This window comes from Bos mutus, chromosome 8 (assembly GCF_027580195.1).
Source record: "Bos mutus isolate GX-2022 chromosome 8, NWIPB_WYAK_1.1, whole genome shotgun sequence".
In the NCBI taxonomy this organism is placed as follows: Eukaryota; Metazoa; Chordata; class Mammalia; order Artiodactyla; family Bovidae; genus Bos; species Bos mutus.
Window position 1 is genome coordinate 66,993,252 of NC_091624.1, and position 26,957 is coordinate 67,020,208.

At 46.1% G+C, this 26,957-nt stretch overlaps 1 protein-coding gene and 1 long non-coding RNA gene across 7 annotated transcripts in view; one reads left to right on the forward strand and one right to left on the reverse strand.

The window, feature by feature from the left end:
- LOC138988904 (uncharacterized) overlaps nt 1-26,957 on the forward strand; it is a 155,289-nt gene that overhangs the window by 36,710 nt on the left and 91,622 nt on the right. The gene's annotated exons all lie outside the window — the stretch shown is intronic.
- On the reverse strand, nt 1,516-25,359 carry FXN (frataxin). Of its 2 annotated transcripts, none has more exons than XM_070375798.1 (5): nt 25,150-25,357; nt 20,494-20,591; nt 15,591-15,711; nt 9,074-9,171; nt 1,516-3,977 (listed from the first exon to the last, which is right to left on the reverse strand). In XM_070375798.1, exons 1-5 carry the CDS (start codon nt 25,315-25,317, stop codon nt 3,809-3,811), a joined length of 654 nt encoding a protein of 217 aa, XP_070231899.1. In that variant the 5' UTR covers nt 25,318-25,357; the 3' UTR covers nt 1,516-3,808. The 2 variants fall into 2 exon arrangements, with proteins under 2 accessions (XP_070231899.1, XP_070231898.1); XM_070375797.1 differs by lacking the exon at nt 1,516-3,977 and adding an exon at nt 3,990-6,997 and having other exon boundaries at nt 25,150-25,359.

Consider the following 26,957-nt stretch of genomic DNA (forward strand, 5'->3'; position numbering starts at 1 on the left):
ATGTGAAATCTTTGGTTGCAACATGCAGGATTTTTTGTTGCGGCATTTAAATGCTCAGTTGCAGCATAGGAGGCCTATTTCCCTGACTGGGGATCACACCGCAGGCCCTCTGCAGTGGAAGCGCAGAGTCTTAGCCACTGGGCCACCAGGGAAGTCTGGGACAAGCTCACATTTACATATACAATTCTGTTGCGTCATATGTTTGTCATATGTTTGCTTTGCATGTGGTCCAGGTGTCACAGGTTCGAGTCCCCATTTTACAGACCAGAAAACTGAGGCTCGTGTCAACAAACTAATAAGTGGCAGACTTTGGATAAAATTTTTTAAACTTTGATTAAAAAAAATTTCTTTTACATACCCCCATGCATCTCTGTATCTTCAGAAAGAGGTAAATAAATCATTCTGGATAGTTTTATTTTCCGGTGGCAAAGGGTCTCTTCACTCAGGAAGAGAGACATAAGAGAAAGCTTTCTAAAATTATGTAATATATTTTCTTCCCCCCCCCCTTGAACTTATACTGAACATTTACAACGTGTTCCTGAGAATCCATCCTTAATTTTTTAAAACATTTTTATTATCTATTTATTTTTGGTTGTGCTGGGTCTTGGTTGCTGCACATGGGCTTTCTCTAGTAGCAAAGATCAGGGGCCGCTCTAGCTACGGTGCATGGGCTTCTCATTGTGGTAGCCTCTCTTGATGCGAAGAGCTGACTCACTAGAAAAGACCCTGATGCTGGGAAAGACTGAAGGCAGGAGGAAAAGAGAACGACAGAGGATGAGATGGTTGGATGGCATCACCTACTCAGTGGACATGAGTTTGAGCAAACTCAGGGAGATGGTGAAGGACAGGGATGCCTGGCGTGCTGCAGTCCATGGGGCCGCAAAGAGTCAGACACGACTGAGCAACTGAATGACGACTCTTGTGGAGCACTTGCCCTAGGGAGCTTGAGCTTTAGGAATTCTGCCTTGTGGGTTTAGTTGCCCTGAGGCATATGGAATCTTCCATAGCCACAGATCTTCCTACATTGGCAGGAAGATTCTTAACCACTGGGCCACCAGGGAAGTCCAGAATCCGTCTTTAGTATGGGTGATGCAATAGATGAGATGGTGCTCCCAGGGTCTGAGGTATGAGGGGCACTGGCCCCATGTCCTGGTGCTTTTCCAGTTTGCTGGTCAGAGTGATTTTTATTCCTGTCCCCATTCTGTTCTTGTGCTTGCCGTCTTTTCACTGCCTTAAATGGCAATCTGCAAGAGTCTTAGGATCTAAATAATTAAACCAGGTAGAACTGTACATAAAGTAAAAGTAAATAGGCCTGAAACGATGTGCAAGGAAAAGCATTAAGAGCACAGTCCTCAATTTCTATTTTCCTGTTACCTCAGCCCAATTAAATACATCTTTAAATTTTATATTGTTTCCCAGGTAGGAGAGGGCACAACTTAACTGAGTTCCAGGTAAGTGAAGGACAATGAAACTTTCATTAGAAGCAAGAAACAGATACAAGTGTATACACAGACACACAGAGACACACGATTTTATTTATTTTTTCACTGGCACTGACTAACCCGACTTAAAAATTTTCACTGGACTAAAAAATAACTGATTTTTAAAGAATGACTGTATTTTAAATACTCATTTAGCATTTGTCTGTATTGTTCTATTGTTGAGTTCTTTTTTCCCCCCACAAAGAATGTTTTTCGTTTTCCCTGTGCAAAAAGTCTTTGCTACATATTTGCATAAACCAGTCACTAATAAGTCTTTCTTTAGTAAGGGAGTAGCAGAACAAGAGCCTAACTTTGAGTGAGTTTTAATGTTCCCATGCCCTGGTTTCTGCAGGTGTAAAATGCAAGGCTGTAACATTCAGATGGTGTAGCAGGCTGTCTGAGTCCACTAAGGCTGGGCAATAATACCAGAGACTCGATGGCTTATGAACATTTATTTCATAGTTCTGGCGGCCAGGAAGTCCATGATCAAGAGCAGACTGGGTGGCAGCTGAAGGCCTGCTTCCTGGTTCACAGACAGCTGTCTTCTCCCTGTGTCTGCACATGTTGCAAGGGACAAGGCAGCTCCCTGGTCTCTTGTAAAAGAGCACTAATCTCATTCATGAGGCCTGTGATTGGGGGTCAGGATCAACACCTAAACATGCTGCCTTCAGCATAGGCTTAGCCACTAACGGCACAATAAAAGATCATTATCTGAACATGAATTCAACTGAAATTCAAGTGGACCTAAACCCAGAACCATATACTCACTCTGCAGCTTATAAACAGTGTCCACTGTCATCTCCTCTGCTAGAGGGAATTAAAGCTAGCCTGGAAAGCTGCCTGATGGGACTACTGCGTGTCTGACTTGGAAATCAACTCTGTTCTATCCAGTTTCATCCTCTCTGTTAAGGCGGGGACACAGAGGTCCAGAGAGTTTGAGAAACTTGCCCAGAGACAGACAACCTCTTTTGGGGCTGAGCCAAGTCTCAGCAACTAAACAAGGTGTAGGACCAGGGTTCCTTTCATTAACACCAAGATATTTTTGTTTGTTTGTTTTTAAAGAAAAGAAAGGTGCTTTAATTAGAAGAGCTGGCATTTAATTAGTAGATCTGTGTCCAGAGATCAAGTCCCAAGATTCTGCTCAGCCAGGACAGTTTTAATGGGAAAAATGGAGGGGGAATCACCGAGGCAGGAGGCTCTGCATCTCCACTCAGTGCAGACTGCCTGGCTTTCTTGTCAGAGTTATCTTGTCTGAGTGATCTGCCTGCAGGATTGCTTTGGGGGAACTTTTGGGTGTAGAGAGCTAGTCTGACTTCTTTTTATCTAAGAAAAGAATCAACAGCTTAGACAAAGCATGGTGTACATTCAGGACAGCAAAACTCAGGAGTTATTTTCATTTGCTTAATGATCACATTCTTACAATTAGGTTCTTTTAAGGTAGGAGGGGAATAGAAATGGGGAAATAGGACAAGGGTGTGGAATTAAAAATTATTCACAACCTAAAAGTTGAGAGTTAAGTTTTATTTTGCTACACCAACATCTTTTCATTTGTGTGGGCTTTCACAGTTTGCCAAGCACCTCCTTAGCTCCATTGACCTCGTTTATTATACTATATCCAGGAGATTAGGGAGATGTTCCCTGCCCCCTGGTCTTTGGGAGACTTTTTGCATACTCAGACCTATGTTTCAATAGCTTATTCTATACCGATCCTTAAAAAATATGTATACACACATGTAAATGTGTATGTACATCTATATGCGCATATGGAAGACACTTCGTGTGTTGCCCCATCACACCCTGGGTCACAAAGCACAAAGAGAAAATAGTCTTCATTTGACAGTTCCCGAGTTGCCACTGATGCTTCAGTACTAAAGGGCTTAGATGTGTTTACACTTTCAAGAGGAGGAGGAACATTTTCGGCTTCCCTTTAATAAGTCTCATTTTGAGATAGTATGATGAGGTTGGCCAAATATTCTTCATGCAGTTTTTGTGGTAAGTCCTTCAAAGAATGAATGGTCAAGCCCATTTATTTCTCCTAGAATTTATCCTTCCTGTTTTTCTTAGTTGTGAGGTTATATATAAAGGTATGGGCATACAGACATTATGAAACATAAGGCTATCACGTGAGGCAGGAAATCAGACAAAACATTCAAAAAAACTCCATGGAAATTAAAAATCTAAACTCAGGGGGCAGGGTGGAAGGCAACACAGTCTTTTCACAGAGCTGTTACATACAATGCAACTGTCCTCAAATGCAGGAATGGAAAAAGCTAGCCATTCAGCTGCAGAACAAGGCTGGGGTCTTGGCTTTAGAGCTTTTCACGTCTTTAGCACTGGGCTGGGCAGCAAGTGTCTTTTCCAGAGTAGGCCAGAGCAGATAAGTCCAGCTTGGTCTTTAAGGCTTGAGTCAGCTCTGTGGCCAGCAACTCGTGGAGGGACACGCCATCGTGGGAATATACCCAGTTTCTCCCAGTCCAGTCGTAACGCTTGGGGCCGCTACAAGACGAAACACAGAGTAAGTTCATGGCAACTGCGCTTCCAAAGAAACTGTCACCAAGAAACTGACTGTAGCGAAGAACTAAAAAGTAATAAACAAGACATGTATTTGACTTCTTGTCTTAGGCTTGATTTAATATATCTGAGTCATTTTGCCGTACACCTGAAACGAACACAACATTGTGAAACCAACTCTAATTTTAAAAAAAGCAGAATTACATCATTATCCTCAAGAACAATTCATAGAACAATGCTCAAGACCTGAAAACATTTCAACCCTATTGACGAGTCTCCGTTTATCATATTCTGATCTTTTGCTTTTCCTATGATATGATATCCTATGATATCACATATGATAACCTGAAATGTCACAGACAGTTCGACAGTTCAGTCGCTCAGTTGTGTCCGACGACCCCATGAACTGCAGCATGCCAGGCCTCCCTGTCCAACACCAACTCCCGGAGTCCACCCAAACCCATGTCCATCAAGTCAATGGTGCCATCCAACCATCTCATTCTCTGTCGTCCCCTTCTCCAACACCACAGTTCAAAAGCATCAATTCTTCGGCACTCAGCTTTCTTTATAGTCCAACTCTCACATCCATACATGGCTATGGAAAACCATAGCCTTGACTAGACGGACCTTTGTTGGCAAAGTAATGTCTCTGCTTTTTAATATGCTGTCTAGGTTGGTCATAACTTTCCTTCCAAGGAGGAAGCGTCTTTTAATTTCACGGCTGCAATCACCATCTGTAGTGATTTTGGAGCCCAGAAAAATAAAGTGAGCCACTGTTTCCACATCTATCTGCCATGAAATGATGGGACCGGATCTGAGTTCTCTGAATGTTGAGCTTTAAATCAACTTTTTCACTCTCCTCTTTCACTTTCATCAAGAGGCTCTTTAGTTCCTCTTTGCTTTCTGCCATAAGGGTGGTGTCATCTGCGTATCTGAGGTTATTGATATTTCTCCCAGCAATCTTGATTCCAGCTTGTGCTTCCTGCAGCCCAGCATTTCTCATGATGTACTCTGCATATAAGTTAAATACGCAGGGTGACAATATACAGCCTTGACGTACTCCTTTTCCTGTTTGGAACCAGTCTGTTGTTCCATGTCCAGTTCTAACTGTTGCTTCCTGACCTGCATACAGGTTTCTCAGGAGGCAGGTGAGGTGGTCTGGTATTCCCATCTCTTTCAGAATTTTCCTCAGTTTACTGTGATCCACACAGTCAAAGGCTTTGACATAGTCAATAAAGCAGAAATAGATGTTTTTCTGGAACTCTCTTGCTTTTTTGGTGATCCATTGGATGTTGGCAATCTGATCTCTGGTTCTTCTGCCTTTTCTAAAACCAGCTTGAACATCTGGAAGTTCACGGTTCACAAATTGCTGAAGCCTGGCTTGGAGAATTTTAAGCATTACTTTACTAGCATGTGAGATGAGTGCAATTGTGTGGTAGTTTGAGCATTCTTTGGCATTGCCTTTCTTTGGGACTGGACTAAAAACTGACCTTTTCCAGTCCTGTGGCCACTGCTGAGTTTTCCATATTTGCTGGCATATTGAGTGCAGCACTTTCACAGTGTCATCTTTCAGGATCTGAAATAGCTTAACTGGAATTCCATCACCTCCACTAGCTTTGTTCGTAGTGATGCTTCCTAAGGCCCACTTGACTTCACGTTCCAGGATGTCTGGCTCTAGGTGAGTGATCACACCATCGTGATTATCTGGGTCATGAAGATCTTCTTTGTACAGTTCTTCTGTGTATTCTTGTCACCTCTTCTTAATATCTTCTGCTTCTGTTAGGTCCATACCATTTCTGTCCTTTATTGAGTGCATCTTTGCATGAAATGTTCCCTTGGTATCTCTAATCTTTCCCATTCTATTGTTTTCCTCGATTTCTTTGCATTGATCGCTGAGGAAGGCTTTCTTATCTCTCCTTGCTATTCTTTGGAACTCTGCATTCAAATGAGTGTATCTTTCCTTTTCTCCTTTGCTTTTCACTTCCCAGTCTTTTCACAGCTATTTGTAAGGCCTCCTCAGGCAGCCATTTTGCTTTTTTGCATTTCTTTTTCTTGGGGATGGTCTTGATTCCTGTCTGCTATACAATGTCACGAACCTCTATCCATAGTTCATCAGGCATTCTGTCTATCAGATCTAGTCTCTTAAATCTATTTCTCACTTCCACTGTATAGTCATTAGGGATTTGATTTAGGTCATACCTGAATGGTCTAGTGGTTTTCTCCACTTTCTTCAATTTCAATCTGAATTTGGCAATAAGGAGTTCATGATCTGAGCCACAGTCAGCTTCTGGTCTTGTTTTTGCTGACTGTATAGAGCTTCTCCGTCTTTGGCTGCAGAGGATATAATCAATCTGATTTCGGTGTCGACTCCATGTGTATAGTCTGGTCATGTCCATGTGAAATATCAGGGCGGTGTCTTTTGGATGATGGCCATTCATGCACTACTGGCATGATCTGCCCCTTACCTATGTTATTATCATCATTTCAGTACATTTCATAACATTGGGCATCCACTATCTCTATCTAGTTTCAAAACATTTTCATCACCCAAAGGAAATTCCACATCCATTAAGCAGTTACTCCCTATTCACTCCTCTTCCCAGCTCCTGGTAACCGTCTCTACTGGTATTTTTAAGCAAAAACAATTTGCTTAATTCAATTTGAAATCCATGAAGGTGAGAGTCTGATGGGCTAGTTCATCCGTCTCAAGCTCATCTAGTGAACAAGAACAGCACATGCACTTCACGCTGGGAACACTGTGTCCGAGTGGCCCGTGTGACTAGGTTTCGCAGTGTCTGATTATTCCAGACCAACACAACCTGTGCCCATTAATTCCACTTCCTCCGGGTCTAGTGGAGGAGGGGACGTGCCCGCAACTGATGGCACTGCAGGGTGACGCCTTGATGGAGGAAGGAGCAGAGGACACTGCAAGCCCACAGGAAGCAAGGGGCTGCCAAGTCCAGCTGCGCTCACGGGAGCTTCTCCAAAGTGCAGGACTGGGACAGCTTTGCCAGGGAGGAGGAAAGTTCAGAAGGGAAGTATGTTTTGAAGGTTACGAAAACATCAAGGATTTCTGTATTATCAACCAAAGGCACTTTCTTAATGGAATAAAAGGGACAAACCAAAAGCACTGGGCTTTTACCATGTACAAACAGCCAAACACACAGAGGCATAATAACCTGGACCAAAGCCAGAGAACGTTTCCTTGGCTCTGGACTCTGATTTGCTGCCAGGATACCAGGCAAGCATGAGAACGCCCAGGCCCCTCCACACTGCCCAGGGCTCTGTGCTCAGCCAGGGACACCCAGCTGTCCACCCAGACCTCTCCTTTATTCCATCCTTTAACGTCTTCAAGCAAGGTACTGAGGCAAAGCCAGTGTTTCTTCTGACCTGAAACGTTGTCAGTTAAAAAGCCCCAGGACTTCCCTGGCAGTTCAGGGGTTAAGACTCTGTGCTTCTAATGCAGGGGGCATGGGTTTGATCCCTGGTCGGGGAACTAAGATCCCCCATGCCATAAAATAAAATAAAAAGCCCTATAATATCAGAAAAGCAGCCCTAGGAAAGGTTATTTTGGGCCAATGTGAAAAATTGAGTGGAAAATAACTTTTTTTTTTTGAGGAACACAGTATTTTCATGATAGTAAAAGGCTATGTGGCATATTTTCTTTCCAGATTCTCATCGTGAATTAAAAAAAAAAAAATACAACAAAAAAACAACTTAGGATTTCTCAAAATTTGTTATCATCCAGAAGTATATTTTTCTAAACATGCCTGAGGTAGGATCCTGTTGCTGGTAGGTGTGTCCAAATACGATAAGGACTTTTCAGTCTCAAGATACAACAAGAGGGAATTCTTTTAGTGGAGCCAGCACAGTTGGTTCTGGTGCTCTGCCTGCTATTTTCAAAGCCACTGATCCCCAAATCTGATGGCTGGATTTGTGGTCCACCCAGTTTCTCATCCTGATTCCTCTGGAGATGAAGGATAAGGCTGCAGCCCTCATGCATGGCCACAGGAAGGGTCGAGGTGGCTGTTTGAGACCAAAGAGAACAGGCTAATTGGCCCACACAGGGTAAAATCTCCCTCAACTTCAACTAAGTTAGATCTAAAAGCAAGACAGTCTGTGAATAAGCACCTGGCTAGAAATGAGTGATTCCTTGGAATTGGTTTTTCTTGAATGATAACATTCTTCCTAGATGAGGCTGGGATGAAGGAAGCCTAATGCTTGATTTAGTTTGAACAAAGAATCACACATTACAGCACCATAAACAGTATAATATTAACTACCTAAAAGTGATGTCAATGCTGAGGCAGGGAAAGAGTTAAACACTTTTCTTCAAAAAAATGGAAACACTGTGCGGCTTTCAAAGAATTCCAGGCTAGTTGTATCTGGGCCTTTCCCAATTCACAGTCTGAGTGTTCTCTTTGGAAGTGCTAATGAAGGAAGGACCAGGAAGGTTGTTCCGAGAGCTCTTTGTGGGTGTCTCTCCCTTCACTTTCTTACAACCACTTCAACAGCAGCTAGAGGGATGAGGGACCCTCTCTCCCTGCACATTCTCAGGCCTTGAAACGCAGCACAGAAGGTCTCCAAAACAATCTTTTATTCTGCTAGATTGAAAGCACATCAATGAAAAAGGTAGGAGGCATGGAATGCCCTGGAAGTACAGTTTAAAACACTCTCCAACCTCCACAGAGCACACAGCCCAGTTCTGCAAGTGGAATTCAACTAACTTTTAATTGAGGTGCTCAAAACAGACCAGAGGTCAAACTTTAACGTGCTTTGAAGACAAATTGCAACTTGTTCACATGCTGTAATAGCAAAGGTGGCTTTTTCATGGAGAAAAAATGGCAAGGTGGGTTCCGAAAATTCTTCACTTCCAATCTTGTTAATATCCTGATACCTGCTTATAGCAGCCACATAATCATCAGAGTAAACCTTCCTACTGAGCCTGAGACATGCTGAAAAACCTCAGGAAAGGTTGCCTTACATAGGTGCTAATACACGAGGGTGACCCTTCTTAAACAGTCTACCAGGTCATGTTTCAAACAAGCTAAACCCTGAGAGACTTTGACTTCCGGACTTACCTGGATGGTGAAGATAACCAGATTTGCTTGTTTGGAGTCTGCTTGTTGATCACGTAGGTTCCTAGATCTCCACCCAGTTTAACTGTTAGAACACCACTCTGGTGCATCAGGTGGAAAAAAGCATGAGGAAGTAAAACAAGACAGGGTTATCACTGTGTCATAGTTGCCTCCTCTTTTGTTATATCTCAATTCTGCATTTATACCAGGGCACAACATACACCAAAAAGGAACTGTCTTTAATTTAGTTTTTGGAATTAGATCACGCAGAAAGAGCACTGCTCTTGGAATCAGATGATGATTAATCACAACGACACATATGTCAGAGTGTTTTCCCTCATTCCCTTTGAGGTGGACAAGGCAAAGAATATCCTTATTCCCCTCCTGAGGTAAGAAGACAGGAGTGTTCAGTGGCTCTACTGCAGCCGACAAATGAAAGGATCAGCATCCTGACTGCTGCCTTAGTTTCTCAACGACGGGCCAGAACATATTAGAGACATTAAAAGACATAGGCACCAACTCTACTGCAGTCCCAGTCAGCACAAACATCGGGCAGACCAAGTTCATGACCGAAGAAAGGAAGAAAAGGCAAGAGAGAAGGAAGCCATCCAGCCACCAGCTTTGCTGGTCTCAGAGCAGCAGCCTGAGCTCCGCTGGCAGAAGGCAGACCCTCTGCACACCAGGGCTCTTATCCACTGCCCCCACCCCCCTCACGCCCCACCAAAGCAGCTCACAAGTTTCTCAGATGCCCCTCTCCAGCTTTATATTCCTCTCTGGAGCCTTGAATTCTTCAAAAGGCCGGTTGGTCTTATCTTTGCCCAATAAATGCTCATTTAAATTTGAAAACCCTCTTTCAACAAAGGAGCCTCTTACTCCTCAGGCCTGAAATCTCTCTAGACTGCACAGGATATTCAAGAAACAGCTCCACGGCTAAGCCTTTCTGCTCCCCAACCCCTGCAAGGCCCTCAGACAGGCAGCCTTTCAGAGTCCCTGTCCACCAACGGGTCCCCAGTGGTTCTTAGAATGTTTTGTGTTTGGTTTGCAAACACAAAGCGCTATTGAAAAGGTGGAGAGAGTGCCAATAATAATATAACTGATAGGCAGGGGATGGGGAGGACACTAGTGGGTTATATTTTTAATGATCTTTTTCCAATGAAAAAGAAATAAGCAAAATTATGGAGACGTTGGAAATATAAATGTTATAAACAAAATGAAGACATCCACAAAAATAGCATCTATTATTTTTCAGTACCTGCTCTGCACCAGGCACTGCTGGGCACTCTGTGTAAAACTGTTTCCTCTACGATCACGATCATAACCATCGGGAGGTGGAAATCATTATCCCAGTTTTACAGATGAGGACAACAAAGGGAAAGGGTAACAAAGGAAACTTAGAAACTGGGAAAGCTGATCTCAAATCCAGGTCTGCTCCAGCCCAGAAGATGCTGTTCTTCCCACAACACGAAGTGCTCTCTCAGTCCTGTTAATCAGCGATATCAGCTCAGGTATCTGCTGCCAGTTCTTTTGTTTGTTTTTAATTTAGCTGTACTAGGTCTTCGTTATGGCATGCAGGGTCTAGTTCCCTGACCAGGGATCAAACCAGGCTCCTGCACTGGGAATGCAGAGTGCCGACCGGTGGGCCACCAGGGTGGTGTTCAGCTGCCGGTTTTAAAATGCAGGGCTATGATCACGCAAGTTTGCTTTAAATTTTCTTTTTTTTCCTTTGAAACCTATCTGTGTTATTTTGTTCGGACTATCTTTCACTTATATTTCAGTTTCTTACAACTGTATAATTTGGTAGTTTTTAGCATGTCACAGAGTGTTTTCATAAAGTGTGCAAACATCCTCACTATGTAATTCCAGGCTATTTCTATCACCTCAAAAAGAAGGTCTGTACCCATCACAGTCACTCATTTCCCCGTCCATATATATAGTTTATGGCTTATTTTTCCATATAATAGACTCAAGGAATCAAGACATAATTTCTCCTGATTTTACCTATTTGCGGCCCTTAAATGCCCTGTTGTGACCCTACACCCAGGCGGTACATGATACAGCAGGAAAGGCAGGGGCTGGGTCTAGGAGTGCACAGTCTCACCAGCTTCCTTAGGACAACAGCTGCTCCGCCCCCTTCAGAGACAGTTCGCGGAGCGGGGGCTGATGGGAGAACTGAGGCGATTCTGGGAAGGTTACCCTGGCACCCCTCAGCTGGGACTATGGCCTGTGTGTTTTCCTCACTGTATCTGAGCTGCCAGCTTGCTCCTCACCTGCTCCTTCCCTCCACTACTTTAAGTCCCCTGAGAGCAGATTTGTCTTTTCATCCTAGCATTTTCAATATCTGTGCAAAAAACTGATGGATTTTTAAAAACCCAATGAGAGAACCAAGTGGATGATAATCAGGCACTGTGATAACCCCTGGAACGTGAAGGGCAAGGTCACACAAGGCAACGCTCAACTACGCCCCCTCCTGTTCATTGTGCGCAATTAGAGTTTTCTACTGAGGTTGTTGAGTTGCTAAGTCGTGTCTGACTCTTTGCAACCCCATGAACTACAGCACGCCAGGCTTCCTTGTCCTTCACTATCTCCCAGAGCTTGCTCAAACTCATGTCCATCTAGTTGGTGATGCCATCCAACGATCTCATCCTCTGTCGCCTCTTTCTCCTCTTGCCCTCAATCTTTCCCATCATCAGGGTCTTTTTCCAAAGAGTTGGCTCTTTGCATCAGTTGGCCAAAGTATTGGAGCTTCAGCATCAGTTCTTTCAATAAATATTCAGGGTTGAGTTCCTTTAGGATTAACTGGTTCGATCTCCTTGCAGTCCAAGGGACTGTTAAGAGTCTTCTCCAACACCACAGTTGGAAAGCATCAATTCTTTGGCACTTAACCTTCTTTATGGTCCAACTCTCACATCCATATGTGACTACTGGAAAAACCATAGCTTTGACTAGATGGACCTTTATTAGCAAAGTGATGTCTTTGCTTTTTAATACGCTGACCAGATTTGTTATAACTTCTTCCATTTCCAAAGGAAACTAGATGCATTACTGGTTCCCCAGGAATTCTTAATGCTTTTGGAACCGTCTGCAAGTAACCCAGATAAAAGAGAGCTTTTTTTGTACATTAATGTTATTCCTCAAGGAGCAATCTGAGTGTCTACTTAGGGAGAATGGGCAGATATCAATATGGGGCAGTGGGGGAGAGAGGCAGTATTTAGCTCCTGACATCCAGACACTGACCAGTGGAAGCAGCCCCCAGTCATAGGAGGTGAGGCTTGATTCCGACTGGCAGCGTCAGTGGAAGCAAAAATAGTCCTTTCCGTTGTTATAAGCTCATTTGTAGAAACAGACACATATGGGAATGGCATGTTGCATTAGGGGATTTCATCTATATGAATAGGCTTCCGTGGTGGCTCAGGGAAGCAGTAAAGAATCTGACTGCAATGTGGGAGACCCAGGTTTGATACCTGGGAGAAGGGAACGGCAACCCCCTCCAGTAGGCTTGCCTGGAGAATCCCATGGACAGAGGAGCCTGGCAGGCTACAGCCCATGGGGTCGCAGAGAGATGGACATGACTGAACGACTAACACACACCTATATGCGTGTGACTTCCCCCACTCCTAAAATGTACACTGACTTCCCCTTAAGGAATAAGAATAATGAATATACAGCGCTTTTACCTACATTGTTTCACTTAATCCTAAAATACACCTGGAGAAGAGGAGGTTACTGTTACTCACTTTACAGCTAAAGGACCTGTCCTCATGGTTAGATAATTCACTTAAGCATTCTAGAAAAAAGTACAAATGCAGGATGCTAGGCCAGGCCCTCTGTCACCATATCCAATAAAGTGCTACCTCCGAGCAGGGGTGCATGACCTAGGACCCAGAGGTGGTCTTCAAGGCTCTGCAAACAGCACAGCCCTGGAAGCAGAAACTCCTAGGCATACACAGAAGTTTTTCTCAGGAGAGGATCCAGAGCAGTCAGATTCTCACAGGGTGTCCTGATCCCCAAATGGTTAAGAAGCCTCTGTCTATGGCAATAATATGCAGAAAACTCAGTGAATGAAGGGCATGGCAACCGGTAAACTCTATTTAAAGTGACTAAGAAGCTAGGGCTCCACCTGGAAAGAAAACAAAGGCAGCTTGGAGGTAACTCTAAATAGCATGGTGCTTGTCACAGTTTCCAGGGTCAAGTGCAGCGACTCCATGGTTACCTAGCCATGGGTGGGGCTTTGGCTCCTGCAGGCAGTTCCCTCTGATAACCATAACCAGTAAAGGATGAGGCCTGGACCCAGATACTGACAACCACATGACCTGCCCCACCGGGACAACACAAGAGCCACGAAGCTGCCCATGTCTCCCAGTCCACAGAAGGGAACGGGTTTATCTAGAGTATTGCTTTCATTTGCCTATTTGGCCAATAGCAAGTTGATAAAACAGTTCTATGTGCTGACTGCCATCACTGAAAGTATGTAAAAGTAGGTGAGTCTCATTTCATTTATACAGTGAATTGACATTTCTTAAGTCCCTGCTATGTACCTGGCAATGTTCTAGGCATTGGAAGACCAGGAGTGGACAGTGTCCCAGCTGCCAAGGAGCTCACTGTAGCCATGGGAGCTGGTGTGTAAAGAGACAGTTACAGCAGAGGGTGTCAGTATCAAACTCAAGAGTGCTGGGCAAGGAGGGCTGGTGGTGTCTGCCTGGAGCATCTACGAGGCCTGCAGAGGAGGTGACATCTGACTCAGGGCAGGGAAAGGCTGTGCTCCAACCAACTAATGGTGTTACAGGTGCTCTACCATCTATAATGTAATGTCAACTAACTTATCTTATATGTGAAATACATAAGTTAGCACCTGGAGGACTCTGATCAGAAATTCACACCTGAGGTAGCCCAACAACAGAGGGAGCTACTAAATCTCTAGTATAGAGTGCATCTACACTAGAGATTTTCCTAATTAGCACATGATTTACTAGATATACTTCTTCCCTAGTGAGGAGAATGATACTCAAGACGCAGTGTATGGATCGGGTGGAAAAACTCAGGTGCCTCTTCCCTTGCACGAATGGGCAAGTGCAGCAGCTGAGCACTCTTCAGAGAGACCCTGTGAAGATAGGGAAGGCCCTGACCCCGCACTGAGCACAAGCTTTTGTTGCCTGCCTCGTGAGGGAAGCAGAATCCAGCTGCTACAATACTGGCACCTTCGCTTCTAATGAAACTGTCAAATAAAGTATTTGAGTCAAGCAGGGACATGCTTCACTAATCCTATAGGAACAGGTGGGGCGACTGCTTCTGTGGTGTCTCCAAGTGTGGCAGAACTTAGCCTGAGACTTGGTTTCCCTATAGTTACCGCACCTAGGAAGGAGGCTGGGGGAGATGAGACCTGTAGCTTCCCCTAGCTCTAATCATCCCACAGATGGGCAGGTTGGAGGGACCAGTCTGTAAGGGTTCCCTGGTATCTCTCCCTTCTGAGGCTGCCTGCATAAGCACGTCCACAGCCCAGCCTGAGCACTGCTGCATTTTCTGGTGCTGACAGCTTCCAACGAATCCACCTGGAAGGCATTTAATCCTTTCCTGCCCTGCCCCATTACCACCAAGTCCCTTACTGTCCTTACAACCAGGCTTGACACCTGCTCCATTTGATGGAGTCCTTTTTCTAGCCAGTACCCCCAACAGTAATATCCAATACCATTTCTATCACTTTAGCCTGACAGCTGGTTGTCCTAAATAATCCCATGATTTAATCCCAAATGCACACTTCATGACATTTCCTGGTATTAATTAATTGCTGTCAAGAGGATTAACTTCTGCAGGGGATTTGCTCCCACTGGTCAAAAAGAGCTGCTCCCTACGGCCTAGGCAATAATTCTCCATAAATCCAAAGGCTGACCCTAACTCAAGTCTGCCACCTGGTGGCCAGCTGATTCACACCAGCACTACCTGGGCTTCTAGGATCTGTTTAAGTTTCATCCAGCCCTGGATGAAGCATCTGGGGAGTTACTCTAAAAACTTCAAAAACCTCAATGCCTGGCTTGGGCCACAACCTAGACCAATCAAATATTCCTAGAGGTGGGACCCAAAGGTGCTCTTTAGAATCTCAGGTGAGCTTTTCAAAAACAGGCTTCCTAGGACTGCAGCCTGAATTTCCAGGAAGCGAGGCACATGTCTAGTCTGAATGCATCTTAGGCAATCTCTCACCCGGCTTAAGAACTAGCAGTCTAGCTCAGTGTTCTCCGTGCCTGCATGAGGAGGGCTGTCTTGCTACACAAACACATATGCCTGGCTTCCTTCCTGATTTACCTTCATAGGTATTGAGTGAAGGTTCAAAGTCTGTATTTTCAGGAAAAATGAGGGCTCAGAGAGGCTGAGTGACTTGCCTGAGGTCACAAGACTGGTGCAGCTGAAACCAGAACTCCAGTCTTTTGGCCCCATCCATAACTGCATGCTACTGGAAAGGAATTCTCTATCTCAGTGAGCTAAAATTCTTAGGGAGGATACAGAAGAATGAAGAGAAGAAAAGAGGTACCCCAAAGGAGACATCATAGTCTTCAAACGTGTATGGTTTGTCTGCAAGATCTTCAAAAAACTCTGCTAAGGAGTCCAGTGTCTCCTCGGCCAGTCTTTCGTAGGTGGTATCATCCAAAGTGCTGCAGGGGGAAGAGAAACAACGCCAATCATGCGATCACCAAACTGCTGCATTTTATTAGCATCAATTGATATTTATTTTTTACTTAAATTTTTTAAATAGATGGAAAATATCTAACATATACAGAGTAAAAATTTAAAGAGCATGAAAGAATTTAGAGAAGTAAGTCTTTCTTCCCAAACAGGCTAAACTATGATGAGCAATCTTCTGTATCCTTTTAGTCACCCCCTAGACTGTAGCCCACCAGGCTCCACTGTACATGGAATTCTCCAGGCAAGAGTACGGTAGTGGGTTGCCATTCTCTTCTCCAGGGGATCTCTCTGACCCAGGGATTGAACTCCTGCACTGCACACCAATTCTTTACCATCTGAGTCACCAAGGAAGCCCAACATATACAGAGTAAAAATTTAAAAAGCATGAAAAAAGTAAGCCTTTCTTCCCAGACAGGCAATCTGTGTATGAGCAAGCTCTTCTGTATCCTTCTAGAATTTTTATATATTTTTTAATATACAAATGAAGCACCTTGCAGTTTTCATTTCATATGTCTTAGACATTGTTCCATATTAGCACGTATGGGTTTTCACAGTATTTTATCTTATGTTATTCATTCAGCTTGTCCCTTTCAACTGGCCATTGAGGTTGTTTCCATTGCTTTTGTTATTAACATTTGTTGGGCAAATCACAAAGTGGGAGAAAATACTTGCATTCCATATATCTGAAAAGGACTTATTTCCAGGACATGTAAAGAACTCTTACAAATCAATAAGAAAACCCAACAGGAAAATACGCAAAGTATTTGAACAGGTTTCATTAAAAAAAAAAAAAGATATCCAAATGGTCAATGAACATATGCAAAGGTGCTCAACCTTGCTAATCTTCAGGAAAATGAAAATTAAAAAACCACAATGAGATATCACCAGAACGGTTAAAACGAAAGAGAGAATATGAAGAGTCGGTCAGGAAGTGCAGTAACCAGAGCGTTCAGATACTGCTGATGGGCAAATAAATTAGACAAGCATTTTGGAAAACTATTGATACTTCTACAAGAGTTGAATACATTCAGGTGCTGTGACCATCAATTCCACTCTTGGGTATATACTCAACAGAAATGCATACCCAGGTTCATCAAGAGACACCAACCACGCTAGAATGTTCACAGCAGAACTATCCATTAGCCCAAATTAGAGGCTGCCCAAGTATCCAGACATAATACAGTAGATAAATAAACTGTGATACCTTCAAACCATGAAACACTACAGTGCAAGACAGAATTGTCTACAAAAATAACAATATGGATGAATCCCACAATAAACAGTGACTGAAAGAAGCCACACACAGACATACTTATTCTTAATACCATTTATATAAATTTAAAAGGCAGGCAAAACTAATCCATGTTATTTGAAATCAGAATGGTAGCTACTCTGGGATAAAGAGGGGTTAATAATTAGAAGTGAGCAGAAGGCCTGCTCTCAAGGGGTTGGTAACATTCTATTTCTTGAGCTAGTTCTTGAGTTACATGGTATGTTCAGTTTTTAAAAATTTATCAAGCTGAATACTTGGAGATATTCTATATAGATATTATTTTTTAATTAAAAAATGCTATAAATCTATAGACACAGAAAGTGGTTGTCTGGGGCAAGGAGGAATGAGGAGTGATTACTAATGGCTATGGAGTCTCTTTTTGGAGTGATGAAATTGTTCTGGAATTAGATAGTGGTAAAGATTGCATAATTTTGTGAGGATACTAAAAACCACTGAACGGTACATTTTACTTTATATATATATTGGTTGGCTGGGTTTTTGTTTTGTTTCTGGCTGTACCAGATCTTAGCTGCATCACAAGGGGGATCTTCATCGCCTCGTGCGGGCTTAGTTGTGGCGTGGTGGGATTCTAGTTCCTTGACCAGGGATCAAATCTGAGCTCTCTGCATTGGGCACAGAGAGTCTTAACTACTGGACTATAAGGGAAGTCCCAGTGGTACATTTTTAAATGGTGAATTTTATGGTATGTAAATTATGACAATGAAAACTGCCAGAAACCTCCCTGTATAGAATGTATCTATAGGTTACAAGAGGTGTCTTGGAAAACTCCATCACTGGAGAGTTTCTAGGAGGCCCAAAGTAAGACATTCCATGGACTGTAGCCCATCAAGCTCCTCTGTCCATGGGATTCTCCAGGCAAGAATACTGGAGTGGGTTGTCATTCCCTTCTCCAGGGGATCTTCCCAACCCAGGAATTGGACCCGGGTCTTCCACATTGCAGTCAGATCCTTTACTGTCTGAGCCACCAGGGAAGCCTGTGCATATAGGTGAAATCCCCTAACTCAACATGTCATTCCTGTGTGTGTCTGTTTCACCCGCCTCAAGGGCACAATGTGCGGAAGGCTACGGGGCTGAGTGGTGGGCCTGGGGGGCGGGTGTTGGGCATTTCCCTCTCCCTCTCCTCAGTTAACGCTGATCAAGGGACATCTGAAGAGAAGCAGGACAGACTGATAGGTGCCCGGAGGAGCTTGGGGAACATAAAGACACACCTGACTCAGGCATAAAGCCCAAAGTCAAGAGCTTAGCAGGTGTTATCTGGCAGTGGCAGGTGGGTCATGGCAAAAGCGGGCTGCCCTACACATGGCAGGTCAAGGTACGCTTCCCAGAGGCCAGAAGTAGACCCTGAAGAAGGGAGCTAGGCATGGAGTGTTCTGCCAAGGTCCCACCCAACCTCAGAGGGCTGTCTGGAGGGATAGGGGGACAGTAGCAGAGAGTCTGTGCAAGGAGGGGCTGGAAATGGTGCCCCCGAGGCGAAAACCTAACCCATGCAGACGTAGCACTTGTTCAGAGGCTGCGGGGAGGGGCCAACGACACAGACATGGGAGCCCGGAGCCTGGAGGTCCCCTGTCAGCTGCTGCCTGTGATAACCTGGAAGGCCCATACTGTCCTGCAGAGCTGGAGCTTTGGCGACAGTTAGGACGTTCCTGCGTGTGGGTGGCTCCCTGCTGCCGTTAGCTGATGAACACAGAAATGGTGAGCCAGGAGAAGACCAGCCGGTCTACACTGGGGAGCTGGAAGCAGTACCGAGATGGATGAGCCAAAGGGAGAAGCTAAAGCCTCTCATTAAGCCAAAAAAGGGGATCTAATTCTGTTGCAAAAAGCAGGTTAAGAGTAGTCTTTAGTGTTACGACCTCAAGGAAAATGCTCTTAGGTTGAGACAGGTGGCTGTGGGAGTGAGGATGCCAAAAATAAGTCAGTTGGAGACTCCCATTCCAGGTGGGACTAGTGGAAAAGGACCCGCCTGCCAATGCAGGAGACGTGAGAGACGCAGGTTCAATCCCTGGGTCGGGAAGATCCCCTGGAGGAGGGCATGGCAACCCACTCCAGTATTCTTGCCTGGAGAATCCATGGACAGAGGAGCCTGGTGGGCTACAGTCCATAGGGTCACAGAGTCGGACATGACTGAAGTGACTTAGCACATACAGGAGGCTCCAGGTGGCTAGTATGTGAGACTGACTAGGTCTTAAGAGATCAGATGCCTACTAGGTTTCTGAGAAAATCCTGTTATCAAAGAAAAATCAGTCTGGCCGACTGGAGCCTTACGACAGCCTGCAGAAACTGTTACTATCAGCAGGGAGAGGGCTGCGAAGACTGCTCACCCCCAGGAGGGACACGTTCCACTGCCTGTGTCCCCTGAGGCCATGGGGAGGGACAGCCAGTGAGGAGCCTTCTGGGGGCAGAACTGGGGTTTCTTAGAGGAATGTCCCCCACAACCAGGGTAGAGCTTGTCCCAGGGCAGCCCAGGGGGCTCCACTGCTGCCCTCTTCAAATAAAATGTCATCTTTTACTTGAACACGGGCTACTGATGTACTGGTTATCTTGCCCCTCTCCGTGTGTGTTTGTGTGTAGGTCGGAGAAGCCATTCCTAGACCTGGAGACAGGACTGCATGTCATCTGGGCATCTCGGCCTTCGAGGCAGATGAGGGACTGTGGGCCTGTGGTTGCGGCCCCAGGATGTGTGTAGAAGGTTACAGGGGCTGGGGCAGGGGTGGTGTCATGCAGATTCATAGAGGGCTGGGCTGCAGCAGCGCCCAGCAGCTTTCCCCCAGAACCCATCACCTCTTCCCTCCAGGACACCCACTAGACTACCTTACTGGCCTCCCCTCCTCTTAGCTGGGGCCCTGGGACCAAGTCCTTCCCACTAAAATGTGAGTGAGGGACAAACACCACTGCTGGGCCTGCCATGCTCTCGTCCATTTCTGTGGAGTGTACCGTGGATGGGATGACCCAGGCTTGACCGGCAGAGGGCAGATGGTGCAGACAGGAGACAGGAAGGTGGAGGGAGTCTGGCTCTCTGAACCATTTCACAGAGGTACAGCCACCCTGCTCCCACAGAGAAGGGGGCCTGCTTGGAGCCATTTCAATTTGGGGTCTACTTGTTACCGAAACTTGGCCGGCCCTAAAGACTAAGATATCAAAGAGAATAACAACAAAACTCTGGGAACAACCTCAATGTCCAGCAATAGGGAATGCGTTAAATGAATCATGGCACATCCATACAACTTAGAACTATTTCACTAAACATAGTATAGTGGATAGTTAGTGATGTGGGAAGATGCTTATGAGCGCTGCTACTTAGGGAGAAGACAGGTTTTCTGTGGGATGGGTTTTGAGGTTTTTGTTGTTAAAAAAAAGTGAAAGGAAAGAAAAAGACAAGTATATGTGTGTGTGCATATGTTATACATGGGGGTGGTGGAAGGAAGAAGTGATCTCTGACATGCAAGATGCTTTGTCTTACCCAGCATCACCCAAAGTTCCCGCTGTCCTCAAATTTATCCAGCAGACACTTTGCTTTTTGACATCCAGGGTCTGGTTGAGGCAGCGGAGGCTCAAGCTCTAAAAGCCAAAGTGAAGAACATTACCATTTTCCAATACATTACAGTCCATTAATGCGCAGTTTAAATATTATTACGGGTACACTCAGGAGTAACCAGGTTAAAGTTTTTCAGACTATTTCTTCCTCGGCAATTTTTTTGTCTTCTTTTGGTGCAATACACTGCACTAGCCCAGGCTCTCTCCCCAACGCAGGCTGTGCTCCCCAACGCAGTAGCCACTCACTACATGCACCTATTCAAATGTAAATTTACTGAAGTAAGATCAAAATTGCAAAGTCAATTCCCCGGTCTCATTAGCTACCTGTCGGGGGTCGTGTGGCACAGACTCAGGACATACCTACCATCACCGGAAGTGCTGCTGGCTGGGATGGGGTGGTGAACAAAGACGGGGTGAGGAGTGTCAGCAAAGTCTTAGAATGTGACTAAAAGGAGCAAGCACAAATGGCTGGATGGCCAGGATGCAGCTGCAGACTGCTGCCTGACAGATCTTAATAACACCATCTGCAGGGGACACTGTGACACACTGATTTCTTTCAATACCTAACTACTCCCTCTGAGCAGTGGGGTCTGAGCTATGACCACCCGGAGAGCTGTCAGAGGGGATGGAGGCCCGAAAGGAGAGAGAAGTGGTCCAGCAGAATGGAGAGGCGGCAGGGGAGTGATGGAGAGGCGGGCTGCAGGGCTTCATCTGGGGAAGACGCCGAGGGGCCTGCAGAGCTTGGCGGCAAGGTTCACCTTCTCCAAAGGGCACCGTGGCTGCCACCAAGAGGAGGGGACAGAGACTGTGGTTACTCTCTTGGGCCATCGGGGCCCTGGGCAAGCTGGGAAAGACTAAGGCTGAGACGTGAGGGGAGGAGGAGGAGGAAATGGGGGTGTAGGACACAGATGGCCATTTAAAAACATTGGCTCTGAAGAAGTGAGAGAGTGGCTGTGAAAAGCACAGTGTCCCACAGCATGTTCTGGAGTGTTCACCATCAACTGGGTGGTGATCCCAGACTTTAGAGAGGGGACTCATTTAGTCCTCATTGCCCGCCTAGGAGGGAAGTGTTGTACTGTGACAGTCGTCATTCATGATAGAGATGCCCTGTAAAGTTGGTGGATGAGCGAGTTGCTCCTGAGGGAAATACGGAGAGGTTCCTGTGAGCCTCTGGTCTCGTTTTCACCAAATGATCAAGGCACAACCTGGTTTTACACGTGTTTCTGTTTAAAGACGCCTCTATCATATATGTTGTCGATTCACTGACCCTGGACTCACAGCCAACAGCATTAAAACTCACGTTTTGAACAAAGCTTACCCAGCCCGCCTGTTTCCTCCCTAAGGTCCCTCACAGCCTTCCTGCACAGAGCAACCAGACAGCACTATGCTTGGGGACACTTTAAACAGTGAAATCAACCAGGAAAAAAAAAAAAACCACAAAACTGTGTCACAATACTAAACCATGAAGAACGTGCCCCAGACAGACTGTGTAAAAGACCCTTGTTTCCAGTGTGGGAGCTGAAACAAGAGGGCAGGGCCTGCTGTGACCTCAGCCAGGGTCATGAGAGTGCGGGTGACTCAGGCTTTCTGCTGCTCTGCGCACATCCTAGCATGACCCTGAAAGGGCCCTGAGTATTGATTTTGGGGTTACAGATACACCACAGTGAGGAGGTGGGTGCAAAAGTACAGGAGCCAGGAATGAGGAGGGTCGACTGTACTTGTATTTTACAGACGAGGAATTTGAGGCACGGCAGGGTCACTTGCCTAAGTCACACAAACACACAGATACAAAGCAGGGGAGCTGGGATCTGAACCCATGCTGTCTGGCCCCAAGGTCCTGGCCCCAAAGGCAAGAATCGCACCCCGGGAACGATACAGGGCTCCAGACACAGAGGGGAGGGGTTTGAGAACTCGGGGCTCACGTCAGTCAGTTTTCCCTTCTCTCGTGGATCTCGGCCTCTCAAATCCTAGCTGTCTTAGTCCGTCTGCTACCTTCACACAGAGTGTTTCTCTTTTGTCCTTTAATTGTATATCTTCGATGGTTCTGATTGGAGAGCTGGTCTCAAGCAAGGTACTCATTCACAGCCAGAATAGAAGACTTTATTCAGCTGTTTTTTTTTTCAAGTTTCTTTTTTTTTTTAAATGAGTGAATTAAAATTTGGTGATGTCAGGTCTTAGTTGCAGCATGTGGAACCTTCGTGTTGTGTCACACAAGATCTTTCGTTGTAGCATGTGGGCTCTCTAGTTGTGGCAAGTAGGCTCAGTTGCTCCACAGCATGTGGGATCTTAGTTCCGTCACCAAGGATTGAACCCATGTCCCTTCCATTGCAAGGCGGATTCTTAACCAATGGACCACCAGGGAAGTCCCTATTCAGCTGATTGTAATCACAAGGGAACAGTTGCCAAAGACCCCCTCCATCATCTCCTACCTGCTTCTCCCTAATCTAACATTCTCTGTGGTGGTGGTGGTGTAGTCACTAATTTGTGTCCAATAGTCCGCCAGGCTCCTCTGTCCATGGGATTTTCCAGGCAAGAATACTGGACGAGGTAGCCATTTCCTTCTCCAAGGGTTCTTCCCGACCCAGGGATCAAACCCGGGTCTCCTGCATTGCAGATTCTTTACCGAATGAGCGATCAGGGAAGCCCGACATTCCCTGGATAACTGCTTAACCTTTTAGACCTCTACTTCCTCCTCTGAAGGCAGCAGTCATGGACTGCAATACCCCAAACTTGGGGCCTGATGGTGATCAATCAGTTTGTTTTGAGGCATGTCAGAACAGTGTGGTTTTCCACATAGGACCTCAGAGGGGGAAATCTGGCCTTTGCTAAGGAAGAAGCTGCCCCACTCTGATTGTGGGCTGCAGATGGACTTCAGGGTGGGCAGGGCTCTGTTATAAGAGCTCCCCCTTAGGCCCCCCGAGGCCAACCCTCCTGCTGCCAAGGTTACCTGGAGCCCCTGGACTGTGTGTCTGTGGCAGGTCTGCCCACTCGAGTGTCCAGGGCTCAGTGACTTCGTGAGCTCGGTACAAGGCCGGCTAAGGGGAGACGCTGCAGGAAATACTAGGTAGTTCCACAGGCTCCAGCTCAGACCCTGGACATGACCCAACCTAGGCCACTCTGGTGAAGCTTGGCCTGATGGCCAGCAGGGAGGCCAGCCCAGGGTCCCCTTGTCACCCTGGGCTATGGCAAACCGCAAGCTTGAAGAGTGAGTCAGTTCTCATCCGCTGCTGGGTGGACAAACGGGCACAACCACTCTTGGCATCAAATGAGTTGAGTATCTGCTGGCTCCTCACTTAGCAAGGCCAGCCTGAGGACTTCACCCAAGACAAGACTCTGTTCACACACACAGAAACGCCCACTGCAGCACCATGCCAGGCAAGAGCAGCACAGAAGGAACAGGGTGATGAACATGTGCATTCTGTAGAAGGGGCACCTGTGACCAGCGTGGTCCTGACTGCCTGGTTTTCCTGAGAAGAGAAGTCAGTGATTCCAACTTTGAGCGTAGGCAACCAATCCCAGGGATATCTCCAACACAGTCAAATAGTACACCTCAGTGGAAGGGTTAAGCCTAAAGTCAACTTCCAGAGCTCCATGAACAATTTGAATTGGATTTCACCTGCCCTTTCACTACCCACAGTCCATCCAGTGGACCAGCCACTCAGAGCTGATCTCTGCCTGCCTGCCTTCCCGCCTTTGCCCATTCAGTTCTCTCCTGAAGGCCGCTCACCGCCTCCTGCTATCTGCAGACCCTGATTAAACATCACCTCTATCCTCCCGTGTAACCTCCTTAATCCCATAGTCCTTTGGGCTTCCAAGTCGTGGAGTAACTGGGTTAGGCATTTCTTTGTAACCCGGGGGAGAGAAGTGAAATTAAGTGCTGAAGACTTTATATATGTTAATTAAACCTATGCCAGCGGTAATCTCTTCCCAGAAAAACAAGCCAGGCCTCAGAGGGGTTCCGCGATCCCTCGAGGTACCGCTGCTGAGTCCAGGAGCCAGAATTTGGAACCCAGGCCCGATCCAAAAAGCCCTGCTGCTCTAGCTGCAGTGCTCCGCAACTCTGACATCTTCACCTCGCTAGATGAAAGCATTTCGTTCATAAAAGCCCATGCTTGAAAGCATCGCTCTGATAGTACACATTTATATCGTTATATTGATATATACACTATTTTACTGAAATAGTTCTATATTCATAGCATGCTAATATTATACATAGAATACTTATATGTATATTATAGTACCTAGCATATATTATTACTTAAATTTAAGTTCTCGAAAAGAGCAGTGACAAGCTTAGAACCATTACTGGCCCCTAAGAGTCAGTCCCCGCCCACCTTTCCTGCTTTTCCCGCAATTGCACCGCAGGATACAATCTCCCTTTTTCTCAAGAAAGCGGAAAACAGTGCAAAAGTAACCGGGAGAAACGGAGACTGGGCACTGCTCGGCCGCGCGCCGCCGCACTTTCCCCGCCCAAGCGCGGCCCCGCCGGAGCTGGGGCGAGTGCGCTTGCCCGGCGCGTCCTCGGCGTGCGCGGCCTCCCTCCCGGCGTGCGGCCTGCGCAGCTGCCGGCGCGGATACTTACGGACTGGCTACGCGCCGGGGCCTTGGCGGTTCCGATTCGCAGGCCCTGGAGGCCGGAGAGCGAGAGGTCCTTCGCCGGCCGCGGGGCCCCGGCACGGGTAGGGGCAAAGCCCGGGAGCGCGGAGCGGGGCAGGAACGTGGCAACCGAGCGGCGCCCGAGCGTCCACATGCTCTTTGTGATCTGCAGCGGCTCCGCCCTCCTGCTCGGGAAATGGCGGGCGCCACCTGGTGGTCACGGATTGCAGCCGCAGATTCCCCTTTTCTGTTGGCTTGGGAAATGACTAGAAGTTAGACTTTAGGAAGAACTTCCCTGCATTGCTCTATCTCTGCTTTTAACAGAAATAGAAAGCTTGTTTAATGCAAAGCACGAGGCTTAACCCTTGGGCAACGTAGTGAATGCATAACCCAGGTCCCTGACATCGGAGACTTCAGCTTAGTGACCCGTTGGTGGAGAATTCTATATAGAAAGGCTTTGGGAGCTGCAGTTCTGCTGTGAACTGAGTGGGATGCAGGTCTTGAGGTTGCTTGAAAGCCAGTATAGATTAAAGCAGCTAGGAGAGTACAGACAGGAGACTGCCTCCCTGGTTTAAAAATCTGACCTCTGCCCACTTCATAGACCAGTGAGTGCTAAGTCGCTTCATTCATGTCCGACTCTTTGCGATCTGCTGGACTGTAGCCCTCCAGGTTCCTCTGTCCATGGGATTCTCCAGGCAAGAATACTGGAGTGGGCTGTCATTCCCTTCTCTAGGGGATCTTTGCCACCCAGGGATTGAAGCTGGGTCTCCTTCATTGCAAGCGAATTCTTTACCGTTGAGCCAGCCGGGAAGTTAATTAACCTCTCTGTGCCTTCTCTATGGGGGTAGAAACGTTTCTACTTCACAGGGTTGTTGTAAGGATAAAATGAGTTAATCTGGAAAGTTTTTTCTCGGACAGGCCCTGGATCCTGTTAAGTCTACAAGAAATATTGTTAATACATTTTAAAATAAAATTTTACTTTGGTAGTATATTTCAAAGGAATACAAATTGTGAAAGTTCTTTCAATTTTGTATATGCTTCAGAAAATGTCAAATATGCATGCTGGAGAATATCATTTTTATGGGTAAGATAGTGGCCACCTTGGTGCTTTGTGAATAGTGGGGATAAGACACATATATAAATACTTAGGACAATGACAAATGTTAAAGAGTGGCAGAGTTGCATGGGAGAGTATTTATAACTAGAAGTGGGGGCAATCAAGGAAGTCTTCGTGGAGGAAGTGGCATTTGCACAGGACCTGGAAAAATAGGGTAGAGGAGATGGGATCTGACTGGCTATCTGACAGGGCGTTTTTCTGGATGAGAGATGTTCTCCTGCATTCAGTTAATTCTAAGCAGCCATTTATAGAGTACCTGCTACATATATGCCGGGGAATGCTGTTAGACATCCTATTATGAACAGGAAGGCCACCCACAACGCAGAATCATCCAGTCCAAAATGGCAGTGATGCTACATCAGAGAAGCACTCATGAAGCCACACTGGAAGAATCCATTTGAGGCAAAGGGAATTGTGTTGGTTGGTGACCTTTGCCCTGACCCTGCTGCACAGACAGTGAGGCCCTTCCTCACACACTCAGAATGCAGTTATACACTTAGAGAGCTGCAGCCTTATCAACCAGTGTGCTTAGCGTGTTCCGGCATAGAAGGGTGCCTGCTCCAACTCCCAACAAAGCTGGTATCCCTGCCCTATCTTTTGAGTCAAGGAAACAGACTCAGCATAGCAGAACAGAAAATACTAAGGTCTCCCAGAAATTTGTCCTTCTCCAGGTCCTG